The 22,301-nt window shown below is 49.2% G+C and overlaps 1 protein-coding gene across 2 annotated transcripts in view; it reads right to left on the minus strand.

Moving 5' to 3' along the window:
- Window positions 1-22,301, minus strand: part of LOC116953033 (chloride intracellular channel protein 5-like) — a 79,856-nt gene that overhangs the window by 29,127 nt on the left and 28,428 nt on the right. The window contains exon 1 of one of the 2 annotated variants that reach the window (XM_032972858.2): window positions 13,783-14,520. The exons of the other annotated variant lie outside the window; for it this stretch is intronic. Within the exon in view, the coding sequence (XP_032828749.1) occupies window positions 13,783-13,845 (63 nt within the window). The 5' untranslated portion in view covers window positions 13,846-14,520. Of the gene's footprint in view, window positions 1-13,782; window positions 14,521-22,301 lie in introns of those variants that run through there. 2 annotated transcript variants of the gene reach the window in all.

Here is a 22,301-nt window from a genome sequence, read left to right on the forward strand (position 1 = left end):
CACAGGAACCAGTTGCCCATCACAGGAACCAGTTGCCCATCACAGGAACCAGTTGCCCATCACAGGAACAACGTGCCCATCACAGGCACCAGTTGCCCATCACAGGAACCAGGTGCCCATCACAGGAACCAGGTGCCCATCACAGGAACCACGTGCCCATCACAGGAACCAGTTGCCCATCACAGGAACCAGGTGCCCATCACAGGAACCAGGTGCCCATCACAGGAACCAGTTGCCCATCACAGGAACCAGTTGCCCATCACAGGAACCAGTTGCCCATCACAGGAACCAGTTGCCCATCACAGGAACCACGTGCCCATCACAGGAACCACGTGCCCATCACAGGAACCAGTTGCCCATCACAGGAACCAGTTGCCCATCACAGGAACCAGTTGCCCATCACAGGCACCAGTTGCCCATCACAGGCACCAGTTGCCCATCACAGGAACCAGTTGCCCATCACAGGAACCAGTTCCTAAAACAAAAACGACTGTCGGCATCCCACGCAGGTGTTCGATCGATCCTGCCGATGGTTGAGTGGATGGGTTGACCCCAAAAAGGGATTTGAACTCGCGACTTCCCCCCCCCCCTCTGTGAATTGTTTGTTCTACGCACGGCACCACGTGGCTGACCTACGTACGTACGTTTAACTTCTTTCGCACCGTACGTGGCCAATCGTGCTATTCGGAGGTGCAGGGGAAGGATAACAAAAACAACACAAAAAGCAGTTAAAAAGAAATGAGTTTTCAATCTATATTTAAAAGTGTCATAGCTCCCAGTGGCTTTCTAACATCGGAAGGAAGAGCGTTCCAGACGACCCAAGAAGCGCATCTGAAAGTGTGTGAAGCAGTGACCCTCTCAACTTATGGTTTAGAGTGGCAGCAAACAACTCACCTGCATTATGCAAACTGCACCACACCACATTAGCAACTTGATAAATAAAATATCAGCAAGAATTAATAAACAATCAACTTCCATTGTGCATCGCCATAAAATAATCTCTCTCTGTGAGCCAAGCACTTTCTCAAAGACGTTGTTCATCAAGGCCTTCCTTTCACTCAGCTCTGTCCGTGATATTTACCCATTAACTTTGCATTGGATACTCCTCTCAGTTGCATCCATTCGTTCGAGTTGCTTATGCAACTTCATTTATCCGTCTTCCCCGGGGTTCCCTTCGGTACCTCGAATGTTCCCAGTCAGAACACATTTACACTCAGTCTCTTGTTTTCTCACTACTCGTCCAAGCAATCTAACTTGCCCCTCTACAATTACACGTCAGATTATAAGACGCTCCGGGAAAGTAAGACGCAGCCCGAACAAGAAGCATTTTAATGTTGACTGAAAGCTTTCGTGACTGCAGGAATTCACATTCTTTAGGTCTTTCGGTAAAGTCACGTAGATAGGTACAAAGAAAATAACAAAAAATTTTTTTTTTTTAACTACGACGTTTCGATCGCAACACAAGAGTGGGTTCGCTTATAAAGTCGAAGCTAACCCCCTCTTCCTGATGATGGACGCTTGTGTTGCGATCGAAACGTCGTAGTTTTTATTTATTATTTTTTGTTATTTTCTTTGAACCTATCTACGTGACTTTACCGAAATACCCAAAGAATTAAGTAGCATTTGCTTTCAAGTGGCCCGATAAGTTCACAGAGACCAAGATCCCCCGTATAGCCTTAACAGATTGTTGGGGCAAGTGCTGTTCGCGAGTACCTATGAAGGCCGGCACGGCACACGAGGGGGTGGGTGGCCAGCACCACGCCTGGCCGCCTTTGTCTCCCCAATGGCGATGCTTTTTACACACCGCACCAGATACACATTTGATGTTGAGTCGACCTAGGGGAGCCCCAGAACCGGTTCAGATAATAATCGTCACTGGTGTTAGCCATGAGCGGGAATCGAACCCGGATCGCCGGGTTTGTTAGCGTGGCGCGCTAACCACTACACTACCCGCTCCCCATAAGTTCAGAAAACACAGACACACACACACGCACGCAGGCATAAATTGCAAACCTAAAAAAAATACGAGCACTTGTACGCATACACACGCGCATATGTCGGCCTGCAGATTTCAGCGTGCGCGTGTTAATTAAAAGCAGAGCTGAATCGCCACTATTCCACACTCGCATGAATGCCCGTTCCTGTTCGCCACATGGCACGAGCAACGTTTCGAACCGAATCCACTCCTGTCTGTAAAATAATGAGAAGCCCCATTGGGCCAGAAAACGAACGTAGTTTCGCCGAAAAACAAACACGCTGCTACATGGCCTTTTAACACGAACAACTTCAAGGCCTCACGAGCAACGTCTAGCCCTTCTAAAGCACCCAAGGCTTGAATGCTCTCGTATCGCACCCACATGTGCACGTCTAACCACCCACAGGCTGGCCACCGTGGTGACGGGAGACCTTCCTGGAAGGACGCTGGCGACAGGGGAAGAAAGCCGCCGCTTGCAGGCAATTTCGTAAAAAAGAAACGCGTGTGTGGCCAGCGTCTGGAGGCCTCTTCTGACAGCAGCGGCGCGAGCGGAAATCTCTTCCACCAAAACACACGTGCCGGTGTAAAGCGAACAACGCGTTACACTCTTCCACCAAAACACACGTGCCGGTGTAAAGCGAACGCGTTACACTCTTCCACCAAAATACACGTGCCGGTGTAAAGCGAACGCGTTACACTCTTCCACCAAAAGCGAACGCGTTACACTCTTCCACCAAAACACGTGCCGGTGTAAAGCGAACGCGTTACACTCTTCCACCAAAAGCGAACGCGTTACACTCTTCCACCAAAACACGTGCCGGTGTAAAGCGAACGCGTTACACTCTTCCACCAAAACACACGTGCCGGTGTAAAGCGAACGCGTTACACTCTTCCACCAAAACACACGTGCCGGTGTAAAGCGAACGCGTTACACTCTTCCACCAAAACACACGTGCCGGTGTAAAGCGAACGCGTTACACTCTTCCACCAAAACACACGTGCCGGTGTAAAGCGAACGCGTTACACTCTTCCACCAAAACACACGTGCCGGTGTAAAGCGAACGCGTTACACTCTTCCACCAAAACACACATGCCGGTGTAAAGCGAACGCGTTACACTCTTCCACCAAAACACACGTGCCGGTGTAAAGCGAACGCGTTACACTCTTCCACCAAAACACACGTGCCGGTGTAAAGCGAACGCGTTACACTCTTCCACCAAAACACACATGCCGGTGTAAAGCGAACGCGTTACACTCTTCCACCAAAACACACGTGCCGGTGTAAAGCGAACGCGTTACACTCTTCCACCAAAACACACGTGCCGGTGTAAAGCGAACGCGTCACACTCTTCCACCAAAACACACATGCCGGTGTAAAGCGAACGCGTTACACTCTTCCACCAAAACACACGTGCCGGTGTAAAGCGAACGCGGCCTGCGCGCTGCAAATATGCACTTTCCCTGTTGTATGCTGAAGGTGCAAACCCCAGTCGACCGCGCGACGTTGGGCCAACGTTGGCAAGTGGTCGGAACCGCTGGACCAACGTTGGCTCAACGTTTGTGCAACATTGGCCCCCACGTTTACTGGGAAACACCCTAACAAGGGGCAACGGGTTCCACTCGTCGTTTGGGAGGCGCGAACGCCTCACCGATCCACGCCGAACGATCGCATCCTGACGATGCGTTTCGTTTTTCGGGCCCCTATCTATACAGGCGATACACAAACAACAGACTGTTGGGGCAAGTGCTGTTAGCGAGCAGCACCTGTGAAGGCCGGCACGGCACACGAGGAGGTGGATGGGCCAGCACCACGCCCAGACGGCTTTGTCTCCCCAGTGGCGATGTTTTTACACACCGCACCAGGTACTCATTTGAGGCTGGTTCAAATAATCGTCGCTGGTGTTGGTGGACGTGAGCGGGAAATCGAACGTGGGTCGCCAGGTTCGTAATGTGGCGCGCTGACCTCTGCACCACCGCTCCCCCCTACCACAGGCACACACACACACAGTGATGCACACACACAGTGATGCACACACACACAGTGATGCACACACACACAGTGATGCACACACACACAGTGATGCACACACACACACAGTGATGCACACACACAGTGATGCACACACACACAGTGATGCACACACAAACAGTGATGCACACACACACAGTGATGCACACACACACAGTGATGCACACACACACAGTGATGCACACACACACAGTGATGCACACACACAGTGATGCACACACACAGTGATGCACACACACACAGTGATGCACACACACACAGTGATGCACACACACACAGTGATGCACACACACACACAGCGACACACACACACAAGGGGCAACCCGTGCCACAGCTGGGATGGCGTAAGCACGCGTGCGCAGTAACACGCACACACACACCACGAATTTTCGCAACCCCCAACTGTGCCTCTGATGGGCTCCGGGTCAGAGACCTTGCAACGGACCGTTCGTCGCTTTAACAGTGACACCGCGTCACAAGAGTGTACACCAATTGACGTCGATTTCTATACACGTGACGTACGCCGATCGTGTTTTCCAATCTACAGCTGGATGAGGCCACCCCACCCCCCCATGCCGTGCGGGTCATTGTGGGCAATTTGAGCGCACTTCGCGACACTCGTCACTGAGGTTCGGTGAACGCGCGGAGCACAGACGTGGGAGCGTAGAAGCACGTCGCGACGATTTGATGTAACAACACGCAGTGCGTCCATTGTGCGCACAAAGAGAGTCGGGTGATTATAAACGACAAAAAAAACACACACCACGCAGTCTCGTTCTCTGGAGATGGTGGTGTGGACAAGGCTGGGAGCTGTCGTATAATGCAATGCGCAGCTCCGTGTGCGTGTGTGTCAAACCGTGCTTGTCTTTGACCGGGTGTGATCTGTGTTGTACCGTACTTCCGTGCTTCGTATTTATTTATTCGTGACTTGCTTCCCCAAACTGGACATCTGTGAAAAATCGCTTCAAGGCTCGTAAGATTCCTCCAGGATAAATAAAGCTTCTGATCCACTGTATAAATGTACGCCATGTAGGTTATAGATTTCAAATGGATTCTTTTTGTCGACAGGTATCGTCACGTGTTCGCTATGCGCCGTCAATTGACACCCTGTGCACACGCGTACAAATGGGGTGTTTCCATCTCGAAGGATATTTCCAGATGAAATATATACAGGGACTCCTCTGCTTACGAACATTCGACTTGCGACTTTCAGAGATACGAACAAACCTGGTCCGTATGTCAAGTTGCCTGTTCGGACCGAGAGTCGTAAGTTCAACTACCGCGCAATGGACGACGGTGGTGGCATCTACATCTGCAGGACGTGAAAAACCAGTGGCATCTACATCTGCAGAACGTGAAAAACCAGTGGCCTCAACATCTGCAGAACGTGAAGAACCAGTGGCATCTACATCTGCAGAACGTGAAGAACCAGTGGCATCTACATCTGCAGAACGTGAAAAACCAGTGGCCTCAACATCTGCAGAACGTGAAGAACCAGTGGCATCTACATCTGCAGAACGTGAAGAACCAGTGGCCTCAACATCTGCAGAACGTGAAGAACCAGTGGCATCTACATCTACAGAACGTGAAGAACCAGTGGCTTCAACATCTGCAGAACGTGAAGAACCAGTGGCGTCTACATCTACAGACCGTGAAGAACCAGTGGCCTCAACATCTGCAGAACGTGAAGAACCAGTGGCGTCTACATCTGCAGACCGTGAAGAACCAGTGGCATCTACATCTGCAGAACGTGAAGAACCAGTGGCATCTACATCTGCAGACCGTGAAGAACCAGTGGCATCTACATCTGCAGAACACGAACAACCAGTGGCATCTACATCTGCGGAACGTGAAGAACCAGTGGCATCTACATCTGCAGAACGTGAAGAACCAGTGGCATCTACATCTGCAGACCGTGAAGAACCAGTAGCATCTACAGCTGCAGAACGTGAAGAACCAGTGGCATCTACATCTGCAGAATGTGAAGAACCAGTGGCCTCAACATCTGCAGAACGTGAAGAACCAAAGGCATCTACATTTGCAGAACGTGAATAACCAGTGGCCTCAACATCTGCAGAACGTGAAAAACCAGTGGCATCTACATCTGCAGACCGTGAAGAACCAGTGGCATCTACATCTGCAGACCGTGAAGAACCAGTAGCATCTACATCTGCAGAACGTGAAGAACCAGTGGCATCTACATCTGCAGAACGTGAAGAATCAGTGGCATCTGCAGACCGTGAAGAACAAGTGGCATCTACATCTGCAGAACACGAACAACCAGTGGCATCTACATCTGCAGAACGTGAAGAATCAGTGGCATCTACATCTGCAGAACGTGAAGAACCAGTGGCATCCACATCTGCAGACCGTGAAGAACCAGTGGCATCTACATCTGCAGACCTTGAAGAACCAGTGGCATCTACAGCTGCAGAATGTGAAGAACCGGTGGCATCTGCAGACCGTGAAGAACCAGTGGCATCTACATCTGTATAACGTGAAGAACCAGTGGCATCTACAGCTGCAGAACGTGAAGCACCAGTGGCATCTGCAGACCGTGAAGAACCAGTGGCATCTACATCTGCAGACCGTGAAGAACCAGTGGCATCTACATCTGCTGAACGTGAAGAACCAGTGGCATCTATATCTGCAGAACGTAAAGAACCAGTGGCATCTACATCTGCAGACCGTGAAGAACCAGTGGCATCTACATCTGCGGAACGTGAAGAACCAGTGGCATCTACATCTGCAGAACATGAAGAACCAGTGGCATCTACATCTACAGGAGATTATACAACTGTTAAAGCCATTCTCCATATTTAGTGTACATGCCGTACATGTTTGAATCGACAGGAGTAAAGTTGGACTCCCGAACAAATCGGCATACGAATAGACCTCTAGAACCGAACTCGTTCGTAAGTAGAGGAGTCCATGCACATTTTAAACAAATAAAAAAAATAGCTCCGGGTGATTTTGTCCCAGGCACCTCTGCTCACAATACCTCCAACAAATCTAAATCGACGTGAGGGCCAATTACTGCACTTCCTATTCATATACATTGCACGTTATTGGTTAACAGAAACCTCCTGGCTCATGGAATCGTTAAGACCGCCGTACATTCCGTAAGGCGGAGTGGTGGCGCAGCGGTTAGCGCACACCAGCCCGACCAACCAAGTCACCACCCGAGTTAGATTCCCGGCTCACGTGGTGGTGGCGAGCGTTTCCGCGAACTCGTCCCGAGGACTCCCCGAACCGTTCACCAATCCGCACTCGCCAGCGCGGTGAAAAGTACTGTCAAGCAAAGCCCCCTTCTCCACAAATGGCGGCGTATATGGGGAGGCCCTCATTCAGCAGGGGGATGGACAAAAGGCTGTATAAATATAAATGTGCCCCAGTTATCACCAAGGCAAAAATATTGGAATCTTGAATAAAATCACGACCATTTGCCACAGCTCGCACAGCCGTGATGCCACTTTGTTCATCTTTTGTAAATGCGGTTATTAGCCATTGCGGTACAATTAAATGGCCCATAGCACCGAGGTCAATAGGTCATCATGCCGAATGCCACAAAGGCCACCTGCACCTCCGGTTAGCACGGTTGGCTAGCGACGCACGGTGCGAAAGAAGTTCAACATGCATACATGCATCACGAAGGATAGGCGCTGCAAAACTATTTTTAAAATACCGTTGTGTTGTATGAACCCAATGACTGGAATCGAGGACTCCAGGTAAAGCGCAGAATCGAGGTTAAGATTCCGTTTAATCGCTGCTTTGATTCATTGACAAGCGAATCACGGATTTGAGTAATCCCATGGGTCAGTCTTGCGTCATGTGATATAACATTGATCCGCCTGCCTTTTGTGACTGGCTGCTATAGAAACGATCGGTGATTCCGTTGCAAGTCCGAGTTCGTAGTCGTTCTGTGCTTGCGCTCCGCTGCTGTTTGTCACAGACAAACTGGTTACATGCAGTACATACACCTCACCAGCCACCTCCTTCCTTCCCCCATAGCCTCAAAGGTTGCTCTTCACAACTCATCACCGCCACCTGAAGTCCACTTCTTTCCACTCAGTTATGGACCCGTGGGCGCCACTCCAATGCCAGTCACCTGCCCTCCCCCATCAAGCACAGCGGCGTTACCCATCACGACCTCGTCTCCCCGCTGACGTCTACCGGTGCGAGGGGTAACGTTCCGAAGATCCTCGTGAATAGCAAATTTCACGGATAGCGATATTGACTCTACGAATGTCGTACGCGCAAACGTCTGCAGATGCTTCGAGAAGTTCTCTCTCTCGATCTCTCCCGTCTATTTTTCTCATCACTTTATCTCTCGTCGCTTTATTCTTCATTACTCTCTCGCATCGGATTCTCTCTCATCACTTTATATCTCATCACATTATTTCTCTCTCTCTCTCTCGATGCAGTCCGTGTAGAGTTCCAGATGCGATTTGCGGATAGCAAGTTCGTGAACAACAACGGATCACCTTAGAGCGCTCGCCAAGGCACGTACTCTTCCCGAACAATCTTGCAGGTTGCTTTACCCCGATCGTCCATGATTTGTTTTCACTAAAACAGATTTGAATCATGAAATAAACCCTGGGCAAACTTCAATGGTATGCGCCATGCACACGTGCGTATTTACTTTGCCTGCCTGAAGTGTGAAGATGGAATACCCAATCAACTCAATAGATTTCAATCAAACGATGCTAGGTGTGTGTGTGTGTGTGTCACACGACTGTTTTAGGGACTAAGAGGAATACCCATTTAACAGAGGGTGACAGCCTCACTCAATTCCAAGAAATGGGGTTGCGACAAGGATTGAATTCTGAATTGAGACACAGTTGAGTCACCTCAGATGACATTGATGTTATTCTCGTGTTCAGGAGCTTAGAGGCCAATGTCAAAATCTGCCAGCATTTACGAAGGGGGCTTCAGGGGAGAGTTTGTGTTAGTTTCGCTGTTCCTCCTCCCTCCTCCGTTGAAGGAACGTAGACCACAGTGGTTTACTATATGGTCCGTAGTTTGGATTTCATGGCCACAGCCACAATGTGGCTTGTGTATGTTCTAATACGCCTGATATTTTCGAATACGCCTGATATTCGTCAACGGAAACAGCCGTCCCTTGAAGACAGCTACTGCTTAAACTTTCTAGGTTGTGGAATGTTCAGGTTCTCGAACAGTGTTGACATATTTGAGTGCCGATTAGAAACTCACCTTGTAAAATAAAAAATTAAACAGGTTTTAACCATTTGTTGTGTATTTGCCTCTAATGCTGCCACCCGGTTCTCGATTATTTTCTTTCTTCCTTTTCATTCAGGGCGCTTTAATACCTTTTTGTGAAAGGCACCTTATAAGTACAAATTATTATCATTTCAACTATGTAAAATTGACCAAAAGTAGGGCTTAGTTAAAAAAAAACACATTGCACGTGATTTAGAGCTTTTTTTGTTTGTCTTATTTAAGAAAGTGACACGTTTTTAAATGAATGCACCCCAATATCTAGCACGGGAACCTGCGATCTTAATGGGGCTAAGGCAATCATAATGTGTGGTGAGGGGACAATGGCAGCACACAGGTCAGTGGCAACACAGAGATCAGTGGCAACACAGAGATCAGTGGCAACACAGAGATCAGTGGCAACACAGAGATCAGTGGCAACACAGAGATCAGTGGCAACACAGAGATCAGTGGCAACACAGAGATCAGTGGCAACACAGAGATCAGTGGCAACACAGATCAGTGGCAACACAGAGATCAGTGGCAACACAGATATCAGTGGCAACACAGAGATCAGTGGCAACACAGAGATTAGTGGTACACACAGAGATCAGTGGCAACACAGAGATTAGTGGTACACACAGAGATTAGTGGCAACACAGAGATTAGTGTGCAACACAGATATCAGTGGCAACACAGAGATCAGTGGCAACACAGAGATCAGTGGCAACACAGATCAGTGGCAACACAGAGATCAGTGGTAACGCAGAGATCAGTGTGCAACACAGAGATCAGTGGCAACACAGAGATCAGTGGCAACACAGAGATCAGTGTGCAACACAGAGATCAGTGGTACACACAGAGATTAGTGGCAACACAGAGATCAGTGGCAGCACACAGATCAGTGGCAACACAGGGATTAGTGGCAACACAGAGATCAGTGGCAACACAGAGATCAGTGGCAGCACACAGATCAGTGGCAACACAGAGATTAGTGGCAACACAGAGATCAGTGGCAACACACAGAGATCAGTGGCAACACAGAGATCAGTGGTACACAGAGATCAGTGGCAACACAGAGATCAGTGGTACACACAATGATTCGTTGTAACGCAATGGACAGCTGTAGGGGTTTTGGCGCACATCTCATTTGTCACAGAGGCTCTGCGAAAAATGTGTGAATCTGTGCCAGCTGATCGGCTTGACAGCGTGCACCCCCCCCACCTACCTACCCCCCCCCCCCACTCCAACTCGCCCAACAAATAACAGGGCACACACTGACAGTAACGTGTCAAAAGTGTGAAGATTTCAACACGCAGAGACGCGAACGCATGACGACGCAATTACTTCTTGAGACGACTCGCCTACCAGAACAATCGCGTGCGTTAAAAAAACGACGAGGAATAATTCGTGGGAACAGGAAAAATAAATTTCGATTTAAAGCTTTCGTGACTGCAATGATTCATCTTCTTTGGTTCTTTCGGTAAAGTCACGTAGAATGAGAATAAAATAATAAATTGATAAAATAAAATAACACAATAATATTCTCACGACGTTTCGGCCACAACACAAGCGGCCTGAGAATATTATTGTGTTATTTTATTTTATCAATTTATTATTTTATTCTCATTCTACGTGACTTTACCGAAAGAACCAAAGAAGAGGAAAAATAAAGTTTCAGGCCGGAGTTTCAAACAACAACAACAACGAAGGGCACTCGGCCTCTGTGCTTGAGGCAAACAAAACCAACGGGGTCCATTGTGGCCCTCTTCGTCCTGGGTCGCCATCAAAATAAAATGAGCAACGTGCCGCGCATCAAAACAGGCGCGCGCGTGTGCATGCGGTCGGAAAATTACGCAAGGAACAGCTAAAGCACGGCATCTCGGCCCAGAGGGGACACGCGCGTGCAGAGTGAAACACACGGACACGTTGTTGGCGAGATGTAATCCGGAGGAGTTGGGAAAATATCAACAGCATTGCACCACAGTGGGACCAGTACCAACTGCTCCGAATCTGATTAGATGTGTTGATTAAAGAGAACCAATCGTGATGATAAGTATTCATGAAAAGAATAAACATCAGTGGGGTAAGCGCCAGCGACCAAGGCTTTCCATCGAAGCCTCCAGTCAACGTTTTGCTCGGTAGGAGGTCGCTCATTCTCCTCTGCTGCTCCTATTGTCTGGAACTCCACTCATCCGTGCTGTCCCTATTCAAGTCCTGCCTATGACCAACTGTTTTTCTCTCTCTCTAAAAATAAATCCGCCCACCGTTTCTGTTGAGATGAAGACGCTATACGAATCCACGATAAGTTGGCTTCTGGTCGTCGGACGAATGCATGATATGGTCGCACTCATTACACACACAAATTGCTCGCCACAAATGAACCACTACCTCGCTGATCTCGTCAAGGAGCATAAACCATCACGTGAGCTCTGGTCATCCTCGCAGCAGCAGTGGCTTTTGGCTGCTGGGCCATCGAACAAAGACGGTGGTCACCGCATCGCGTGGCGCTTTCAGATGCTCTTCTGCGGCCGTCTGGAACGCTCTTCCTTCCGATATTAGGAAGCCACTGGAGCTTTTCACTTTTAAATCTACATTGAAAAGTTAGTTAATTAGAACTGCTTTTTGTGTTGAGTTTGTTGTCTTCCTCCCCCGCGCCTCCGATTAGCACGGTTGGCTACGCAAGGTGCGAAAGAAGTTCAACTTACATACATAATACGCTGTACTGTATGAGCCGTAGGCCAGAAGAGGGCTCAGCGAGTTGCGTGTCTTGGGTCGCTCATCGCGGTCAGCCTCGGCACCTTCATCATCGCCGCTGTCATCGTCTCAGCGGGGCGCGTAACATTTTCCAGCACTTGCGGGCAACGCCGCTCGGTTGTGACGCCCCTGCAAGGGAGGCCTGGTGGCTCCGGTCACAGCAAGGCAAAAACTTTCCTTCACCGACTCGACAGCGTCGATGGTGATGGGAGCGCTACCCCGTGCCCAGGGGCTGGCTGGCGCTCGGGCGGCCGCTTCTGGGCTGGGCCCTGCACCACCACCGAATGTCCCGTTGGCACCAACCAAGTTTACTCTCCTCCTTCGTGGTGAATCGCTGTCACGGTGCCCCCCACCCCACGCAACAGTTCTACTGCCCCCCCCCTCCCCTGGCACCCCCCCCAACAGTTCAATCCGAGAGGAAGCTACTAGAGCCGGGCCTGCCCTGCGCTCAACAATGAACGGGGTGTGCGTTGAGAAAGGGATGCCGCATAACGGAATCATTGCGAGCGATGGGGCGGCGGTGGTTCCCACGCTGCGCGATGAACCTGGCCACCCGAGTTTCGACGCCGGGCCACCGGTGAAATCAGTGATGAGTGACATCCGAATCGGTCCCCTGGCGCACCCGCACTGACCAACGTGGTGAAGTATGGCCAAACGAACCACGTGAGCGACACGGGGTGGGGGGGGGGGGGCTCAATTAATCAGTGCATTGACAGTAAGTTGTAGATCGTGAGAGTGAAATGACCTCGAGAGAGATATATCTCATGAGATACATTGATGAGGCCTGCCGCCCATGCTCTAAGACAGGGGTGGGAAACGTCCGGCCCGCGGCCGTATAGGGCCCGCGAAATCATTTGGGTCTGGCCCTGCCAAGGCAACCGCAGGCGGGACTCGAAATTCAATAAATCTAGGAAGAGCAAACCTGGAAAAGTAGTTGCGAGTAGCAACATCATCACCACGCCTCGCCATCGTCAATACCAGCTAACATCATCACACGCCTCGCCATCGTCAATACCAGCTAACATCATCACACGCCTCGCCATCGTCAATACCAGCTAACATCATCACCACGCCTCGCCATCGTCAATACCAGCTAACATCATCACACGCCTCGCCAAAGAGAAGCAGTTCCAGCCATCGCACTAGGGGTGAGTTGATTAAATGTTTGACCAAAAATAACAGGCTAATTTTTAAGTTGATAATTTTCCATGGCCCGCGAATGACGTTATATAAATATCCAAATGGCCCTTGCCAGAAAAAAAAGGTTCCCCGCCCCTGCTCTAAGACGTTGCTCTGCAGACAACTGTGGAGCTTTGTGGTTAGTGGTTAGTGCACTTCGCCTTCTGAACCGATTTTCCCCAAGTTACAACTCTCGTAAGCGCACTCCGACACTGCGGGGACATTATTATCATTGCGTTGTTACTGCGATGCAGCAAAATGCCGTGGGGAGAGGGGGGGGGGGCATGTGAAATGTGCTCACGGCCACACAACCCACGTCGTGGGTTGAGCCAGAGCCCAAATCTCCCCACCCCCCGAAAGAGTGACACCTGAGACAATTCAGACAAAACGCAAAGTTTATAAAACAATAACCATCATTATCATCCTCCTCCTCCTCGTACGGACTCCCAAGTATCTCGTGACACCCCCCCCCCCCCAATCCCTACCCCCCATCGCCTGCTCCTAAATAAATTACGCCCGGCCTGTCGAACGAGCGAACCGGCGCACGCGGCTGTCAAGTCGGACGTGGTTCTCCGCGGAGAATCCAACAGCGGTGGCACCCACCCACACTGGCCGTCAACTCACCTTGACAAAGAGCTCTATCTCAGGGTCTCCCTGCAGACCGTTGGCAGGGGCCGAGCTGGCCATGAGCGCGGCCACCGACGGGCCACTGCTGCCAAAGCGTCACCGGCGGTTCTCCCGGTGACCGCCGCCACCTTACACGTCGCTCGCGAGGACGGCGACCGCTGCCGCACGTTCACAGCTCTCTCTGTCTCACTCCGGGTGCTCGGGCAGTGGTGGTGGCGGCGGCGGGGGTGGGTTAGCTGGGTGGCTGGGTGTGGGTGGAGAGGTTTTTGTTGTTGTTGTTGTTGTGGTGGTGGTTGGTAAACAGTGACCAGCACACCCCCCCCAACCCCCTTTGACTTCCAAAGCGCAAAATTTCTATTTGGAAACGCGTCTCCTCTCTCTCCCCCTCACCGCGTCGTCCGCGAACCGCTTCGTCTGCGCGCCACACTTTGGGGGTCTTCTGTCCGCCGCTATACAGTGCCGCGCGGTGTGCAGTTTCAGCGCGGGGTTTTAAATTGCCGCCACCACCTCTCCACTTCTTTACAGAGCCACTGGCTCGGAGAGAGCGGCAGGGAGAGAGGGAGAGGGGAAGAGGGTCAACAGCTACTGGAACATTCAGTCCATGTGCGCTGCGCGCGCGTGTGTGTGCGCGCGCACGGCGGGGTGGTGGAGGTGGGGGGGGTTCTATCGCCCTCACCGCAGCCACCACCACCACCGTCACAACCTCGCCTCTCTGCACGCGGACTGGCTGACCGGTACCGTCACTGCATCTGTCAAATGCCAGAACTGGGCAGCGAGGCTGAGAAGCCGCGGGGCACCGTTACACATCCCGGATCGCGTTACACACCCCCGGGTCCCTAACAGCGCTCAGCCATGGGGTGGGGGGGGGGCGTGTCATTGCGGCAGCGCGCGTGTGTGTGTGTCGCTGTGTGTGTGTGTGTGTCACGGTGTGTGTGTGTGTATTAGTGTGTGTACGGAGTCCCTGACCCTCTGCTCACGATCATTAAGGACCTTCATGATGGTGAGCGGGCCCGGGTAGCACTACGTGGCCGGGAGTCGGAGCAATTCCCTGTACACCTTGGGGTGCGACAGGGATGTCCTCTGGCTCCCACATTATTTAACATCTATTTCGATCACGTAGTTCGTGAAAACCTTCAATTGCTGTACCGGAGGTATTTCTATCTGTTACAGTGGGAGGCTGATCGATGCCCGGGTGCGGTCAAGGGATGGCTCCCTATTGCTCAACCACGTTATGTATGCCGATGATCTAGTAATTGCTGCTCATTCAGAGGAGGAGTTGGAGGCGTTGCTGCTGAACCTGGAGCTTGCCACTAAGAGGTGGGGCCTTACCACCAGCCCCACCAAAACTAAGCACCTGTCTGGGTATGTTGTACCATCGGACACTCCACCCCCACAACTCCCAATTGGTGATGGGGCAGTTGTGGAGAGAGTGGAGAGTTTCCCATACCTGGGCAGTGTGCTTATGACCGGCTCCGGTTTGACAGCAGAGGTCTCACTCCGAATCAGTCGAGCGGTATTATCTTTTCATCGGTTACGTAATGCTGTGTGGAAGCTACCTGGTATGTCACCCCGCACGAAGCTTCAGGTTTTTTTCGGCCACGGTCATTCCCTTCCTTCTCTACGCTTGCGAAACGTGGACCTCCCTAATGGAACATCTTCGCCGGTTAGAAACATTTAGGCTGGCCTGCCTACGGTCCATCCTGGGTTTAACGAGGTTGAATTGCGTGAGGAGCTCACAAATCCTTGAAAGATCTGGACAAGGTCTCATCGGTGAGCTCCTCCGGCAGGCAAGGCTGCGATGGCTGGGTCATGTAGCCCGCATGCCCAGCCACCGCATGCCGAAACAGCTTTTGTTCGGCCGGATCGAGGAGGCTAAACGGGCGCGGTACGGGCTAGAGAAGAGATGGAGTGATGTGGTACAGGAGGACGTGGAGCTGAGTGGACTTGCCGATGACTGGTACCAGCGGTAGAACGTTCTAGTCGAAAAATAAATATGATATGCTACATAATACAGCTATTTGGGTTAGATTGCGTAAATATAAATGTGTCATTAAACCCGCCACCACCCGACAAAGCCAATTAGTAAGGTTTGTCACGTAAACAGAACGTGGCCAATTCGTTACTAGTACAGCACACCGGTGTTTTGGAGAGCAAAACCACAAGATTTACAATCTGAGTACGACGTTTTGCCAGTATTACAACTGGCATCATCAGGTGGCATCCAGATATTTACACGATCTAATCCCAAAAAAAAACCTGTATTATGGATGATATTGGTCGCGAAAGCCTACGTGTTAAACTGCAACGCTACGCTGCGTAATCTAAATTAAAAACGAAACAAATTACGAATCGTCGTATTTTTTCATTTTTAAAGTAAAATAAATATATTTTTTATCTAGGCCTCAGGCTGCGATCGCTATAGTGCCACGCGTAATATTCTACGGTTGCAGTCAGCAGCTGGGAGAACATTCTTAGCGAGACCATTGCGGAGCACGCCACGGTTGATAAAATCTCTCCAATTATTATGTTGTGTTATATAATAGAATCACCTTTAGTTGAATCGTAAAAAGAGTAACATCATTAAATATAATTACGCAATGTGATTTAATTATGCGATTTAATAACGTACGGTGACACCTCTGAAAGCCGGATCAGCAGTACGCCGGAGTTCGGGTAAAGCCCACTGAAAGTAAATCGACGGAACGCTTTAGAGCTTCAATTACTCCGTCGGCAAAACCCTTCATGCGCTAATCAAGCTGCGCAGTGCCCTCTCTGGAAGGTGGTGCCCTGCTGTCAGTCCACGTGTGTCAGTCTACGAGAAGAGTGATGGTGGCCAGTGACTCGAATGAAATTGTCCAGCGGTGAAGTTTTGTTGTCGCCAAGTGGCGTAACATCGTGACATCGTAAGCATTAACCTGATTCTTATTTCGCGAGGAAACGTTCGCTACATGTATTTTGTTCGGCGTAAATGACTGTACGTACAAGTGCAATTATTAACGCATCTATTGAGGATATCAAATAGTATGCCATCAATTAATGAAACAATTCATGCATTGGCTGCGGCGTGCCAGACATTTCGCCCGTAACCTCACACAATGTAAGGCGCCTTCAAGAGGGTCCCACGGGAACAAACACCGTTGCTCGCGCTCACATCTCGACGGTTAAACGTGGGTCTTATCGGGCAACGTGACAACCTGCTGCGCCCTAAAAGTATCTTTAACTACGATGCCGCATTTGTACGCAAATGATATTTTCAACCGCGACATTCATCACAGTCCACCGTTTTGATCCGGCTTGCGTTTCACACGAGCGAGCCGGCCGGCAGCTGTTTTGCAGCTGTGATGCCAAGACCAGGGGCCGGCGGGCAAAGTCACCCACACCGATTGGCGAACGCTCGCGTCAACTTTGCTGACCACACTGCCGGACCCGTGGCCGTGCGCTTGGCTAAGCGCAGCTGCACGGAAATGATGCCGTGAAAATCATAGCTGCAGCGGACCTATGCCACAGGGAGCCCACTATGTGGCCTCCCGTCGAGTCACGATCACATTCGCTGGTGCCACGGTGGCGAGACCTTAGCTGCCTCGCCTGGCACGGAGGAGATCGTGGGTTCGATCCAGACACTGACGCCTGCTGCTGTATATTTGGAGTTTGCGTGTCTCTCTCACCGTGGTTGTGTGGATTTTTCTCAGTTTTTTTACCTACACATTTCGAAAAATAATTGCGTTTATAGTATTTAGCTGCTGCTACAATTCACGATGGCCTGGTCGCTTCTGAAAAAAAGCTCAGTGGGCCTTACCTGGTAAAAAGAAAAATATATTTCTTAAAATAGTGAATTCGTAAAGGGCTTTGCTATGTAACCACATGACACAATTCCAAGCAACAGTGGTCACTTCTGAAAGCAGTTCAAAAGTGATGAACGGAAAATGTTCTGTCATGCGACGATTAAAATAATCTGTGCCTCGCGTTTCCTGGCTAGCTGCTGGCTGTGCTCTAGTCCACCCCAAGAGTAACTCCGTTGTTGTTGTTGTTAGTGGCTGCTGTGGGCCCTTGTCACAGAAACTAGCTGGGTAACTGGCTACACGGGAGTTTCCGTTGACCTGGAAATGCGGAAGAAGTTTGACAGACGTATCTTGTCTTATATTATTTGGGTCTTTCGGTAAAGCTACGTGGCTTTACCGAAAGACCCAAAGAATATGAATTATTGCAGTCACGAAAACTTTAAGTCAAGATTTATCTTACCTTAACGAAATGTATGTGTAGCCACTGGTTAAGGCGCTTTACAGGAAATTTACATATGAAGAGGTGGATAACATAAATGAGAGGAAGTGATGGGGGCAAATCTGTCATGATGCGTGACTTTGGTGAACGCGAAACTGATGACAGTAAATGATGATGAATGGATTGAATTAATGGTGAAAGAGCGATAGGCATATAATGAGAATATACTAGATAGTGACAACGGAGAGACGGGAGTAACCAATACAGAAGACTGACATTGTTCATCTAACATATTTCTAACTTTTAAATCTGTGCTCCTATTTATGCAAATCGTTCACCAGAATATTCTTTAATTCCTAGAGGATAGAAATAAAAACTTCGCAATAGATATAAGCGTGCCATGTTAATGTTTGCTGTTGTAACGTTCTGACCTGCCCCTACTGGACATCTGTGAAAAAGAGCTTTATAGCTCATCGGATTCCTCCACAAAATAAACATTCTGAGTCTGATTATATTTTCCATTGCACAGCAATAGGTTATCTCCGGGTCATCTACATTTGTTTATTTACTGCCCTTTGTCGATCCACTCCTGGAAGAATGCATCCCCAAGTGCACGCCAGACGTGATAGTTATTTGACCCGACATCACCAAGCTGGTCGACCATACTTCACCAAGCCGGTTAATGCGAGTTAGTCAAAGGGCGTGGTCTAGTACCAGTAACACATGGACGTATTGGCGGGTACACCGGTGCAGCATAACACACCGGTCCTCATAAGACAGTCTGAAATAAAAATTTGAACTGACATTCGTCACTGCTCCGACATCGCGAGAAATTATTTTGACGCTCACCACCCCGCAAGATTTTCTGACCGGGCTTGCGAATCGTAAGGAAGAAAAAAATGCTTTTTTATATACCGCTCACCACTGGTGTACCGCCAAAACGTTCAAATATAACTCGCCACTGAAGTTACCAGTGGCCAGGATTCAAAACGCAACTTCGTAATCCTCTATACGTAGACTTTCTGCTGACCGAGAATCGCCTTTTTGTTTTTTTTCTTTTCGTGAAACAATTTTTTTTTATTATCTTTGTGCTAATCAGCTAAAGCACGGTGCGAGTTCCCCCGGGAAGCAGTTTTGTGTATTCTGTGGCACGTGTGGCGCTTTGTAGATTCATACTTTATTAATTATTTATCTCACGCGAAATACTCACCAGGCGATAATCCACGTGTTACGTAAAAGCAAAACATTTAATATAGTGCTCCGGGAGGACTGCCAGAATCAGGACTACGCACACCGCATATCAAACATTCGCTACTCAAAAAGCAACACAGCCTCCACATTCCAAACAACGGTTCTACTAAGTGAAACTCACCCTCCACCACTGTATTAAGTCGGCGGTGAAATTTTGACATTCTGAATTGCAAGGACGAAATTAGTTTTTTTTTTAAAAATCCTTAAAACACCAACCTACTGTTGCTTCCCCACCCGGTGGTACAGTATCAATTTTGGAGGCCCTGGAGGAATGATGAGCTCACAAGCCACAGCTGACGAGGGATGCGAACTCACAACTCTACGAGACAATCTGTGGCACTACTGGACGTCTGTGAAAAAATAACTTTGTGGCTCATCGGATACCTCCAGGATCAAAAAAAAAATATTCTAACGCTGAACTCGAAAGTCAGGAGCCCCAACCGCTGCAGATATTTTGAGCCATCTCGGCTGTTCCACTGATCAACAAAATAAAAAAAATAATGTGGAGCCTTGTGTCAATATACCGCTGAATGAAGGTCTCCCCATGGCCGAGGTTGGTCACGGGGGTTGTTTAACCATACTTCACCATGCTGGTAAGTGCATGTTAATTCAGGAAGTAGTGGCGGGCGGGGGGGCAGACATCACTTTTCACTGAAGTGAATCACTCTCGGAGATCGATGAGTAATTATGCCAACCTGTTCTGCCACTGCTCCCCCGCCTGCATTAATACCATCAATACATTACATTCGCTGCCAAATAATAGGGTACCAAAGTGCAATTGACATGCTGCAATAGGCATTAGGCTAAGAGACACATGCGATATTCAGCATAAGAAATAACAAAAGACAAATGCTATAATGTTATGGTCACGGCGGTTATATTGAACACAACGCCGATTAAAAGTTACCATGGATGGCTTAAGTTTTCCATGAGAGAGAGAGAGGGAGAGACGCTGGAACTGTCCAGAGCCCATGCGGTGTCATACGCTGCACGCAAGGCCCTCTGACGGTAGCCCCCTTAGTGGCAATGTTATTTTTGGTTTGTGCCGCGCGACACCGCGGTGCTGATTAGATGTGTTGTCAAGAAAGTGTTCCCCGCTAGCTAGCCCGGCATTTGCCTTACACACGAGTGTCCGCGTGTACTGTACGCACGTGTAAAGCCCGCGTGCGATGGGGAAGGGTCTTTGGGATTTTACGAATTATAAGGGGCCGTACATAAATGACGTCACGCGATTTTTGACCCCCCTCCCCTCGCCACACGGCGTCACAAAAAGTCAGACCCCCCCCTCAAATATGACGTCACAAAGCTCTGCTCCCCCCCCAAAACCATATTTCCATTTTGAAAATAAAACATGCTTCAAATCGCTTTAAACTATTGTCATTGTAGTGCGTATTTAATGTAGCGCTGCACTCTGATGTTGTAGGAGAAAACATTTATTAAAAAGTCTATTTAATTAAGTAGAACGTGTCTTTATTTAAAGTTCCGCATTTTGATGTGACGTCACATTTCTCAAACACCCCCCCCCCCCCACTCAAATTTCGATTTAAAGCTTTCGTGACTGCAAGGATTCATCTTCTTTGGTTCTTTCGGTAAAGTCACGTAGAATGAGAACAAAATAATAAATTAATAAAATAAAATCACACAATAAACGTCGTGAGAATTTTATCGTGTTATTTTATTTTATTAATTTATTACTATATTCTCATTCTACGTGACTTTACCGAAAGAACCAAAGAAGACCACCCCCCCCCCCCGCCTCGTCACACATCGTCACAAATGTCTGACCCCGCCCCCCTCCCCCTAGGTGCGTGACGTCATTTATGGACGGCCCCTAATGCGTGCCGCTCGATGGGGATGAGATCTTTGGGATCTTCCGAATGATAAGGACAACTTTAAATAGTTTTTCGGACTCGCGTACAATTAGCATCGTGCGCTGTGCGGTGCGTCGTTCGTGCCGACAGGAGCGACGTCACCCGGCGCAGGCGCGTGGCACCACTTTTTGGTTCCGCGGGGGGGGGGGGGGGGGAGGAGGTGGCTCTGTATTCTTGACGTCACTTCGGGTTTTAGTTTTGTTCGCGAAACGAAGCGAATTGTTTCGCGACGCTGCCCTGTGCACGTTGCAGCTTCGCTCGCATCCATCCGCACGTCGCCAACCGCGCTGATCGGAGGTTCGGCTGCGTTGGCCGTGGTGCGAGAAAGGAACAGTGAATAAAACAAGCTCACTCTGGAACTCTTGTCTCTCTTGGCCTTTCTCTCTGGGTGTCCAAAGTGTCACCTATCAGACGTAGATATTTTTTTTTGTCATTTAAGGCCACACAGCGTTAATTGACGAATGTGCAGAATTTTTTTGGTTAAGTGTCATCATGCTCCCACATGCCTTAAACTATTATCGCTGTACAATATTATGGTTATCAGCTTGCATACTTAACATAGCATAATGGTGCTTAGTTTTTGTCTACAACTAATATCCTGTTCTCAACCCCTCTTAAGCACCACTCATGAACATACATACAGTATGTGCTAAATCCATGTTGGCTTGTACAATGTATATCTTTGCAATATTTTTTTAAATTTTACCACGTAAAGCCCACTGAGCTATAGAAGCTCTTTACTCAGAGGCGACCTGGCCACACGTGATAGGTCAACGAAGTGAGATCACATAGAGTCACCACAAATAATCTAAACGCACGTTCACTCTAACCGTGGAGGTCAAACGCCGGAGGAACCCAGAGAACATCCACACGACCACCATGGGGAGAGAGGACACGCGAACTCCGAATATACAGGTATCGTCAGGGTTGGGATGGAAACCACGACCTCCTGCATAGCAGGTGAGGGAGGTAACATGAGTTGTACGTGCAAGTATATCCGTGCGTATGTATGTTTGCATACACCTTATGTTCATAACAACAGGCGGACAGCGCCAATGATGTGTTAATCCTTTCAACCTTCGTTGGAAATCGTAAAACAAAAACAATTGGATTGGGAAACAGATATTTGGCGTTTTTATTCAAATACGCTGCCAGATTGGAAAATCAGACTTCGGT

This window comes from Petromyzon marinus, chromosome 49 (genome assembly GCF_048934315.1).
Source record: "Petromyzon marinus isolate PM22_M1 ecotype Great Lakes invasive population chromosome 49, UKy_Petmar_22M1.pri1.0, whole genome shotgun sequence".
Lineage (NCBI taxonomy): Eukaryota > Metazoa > Chordata > Hyperoartia > Petromyzontiformes > Petromyzontidae > Petromyzon > Petromyzon marinus.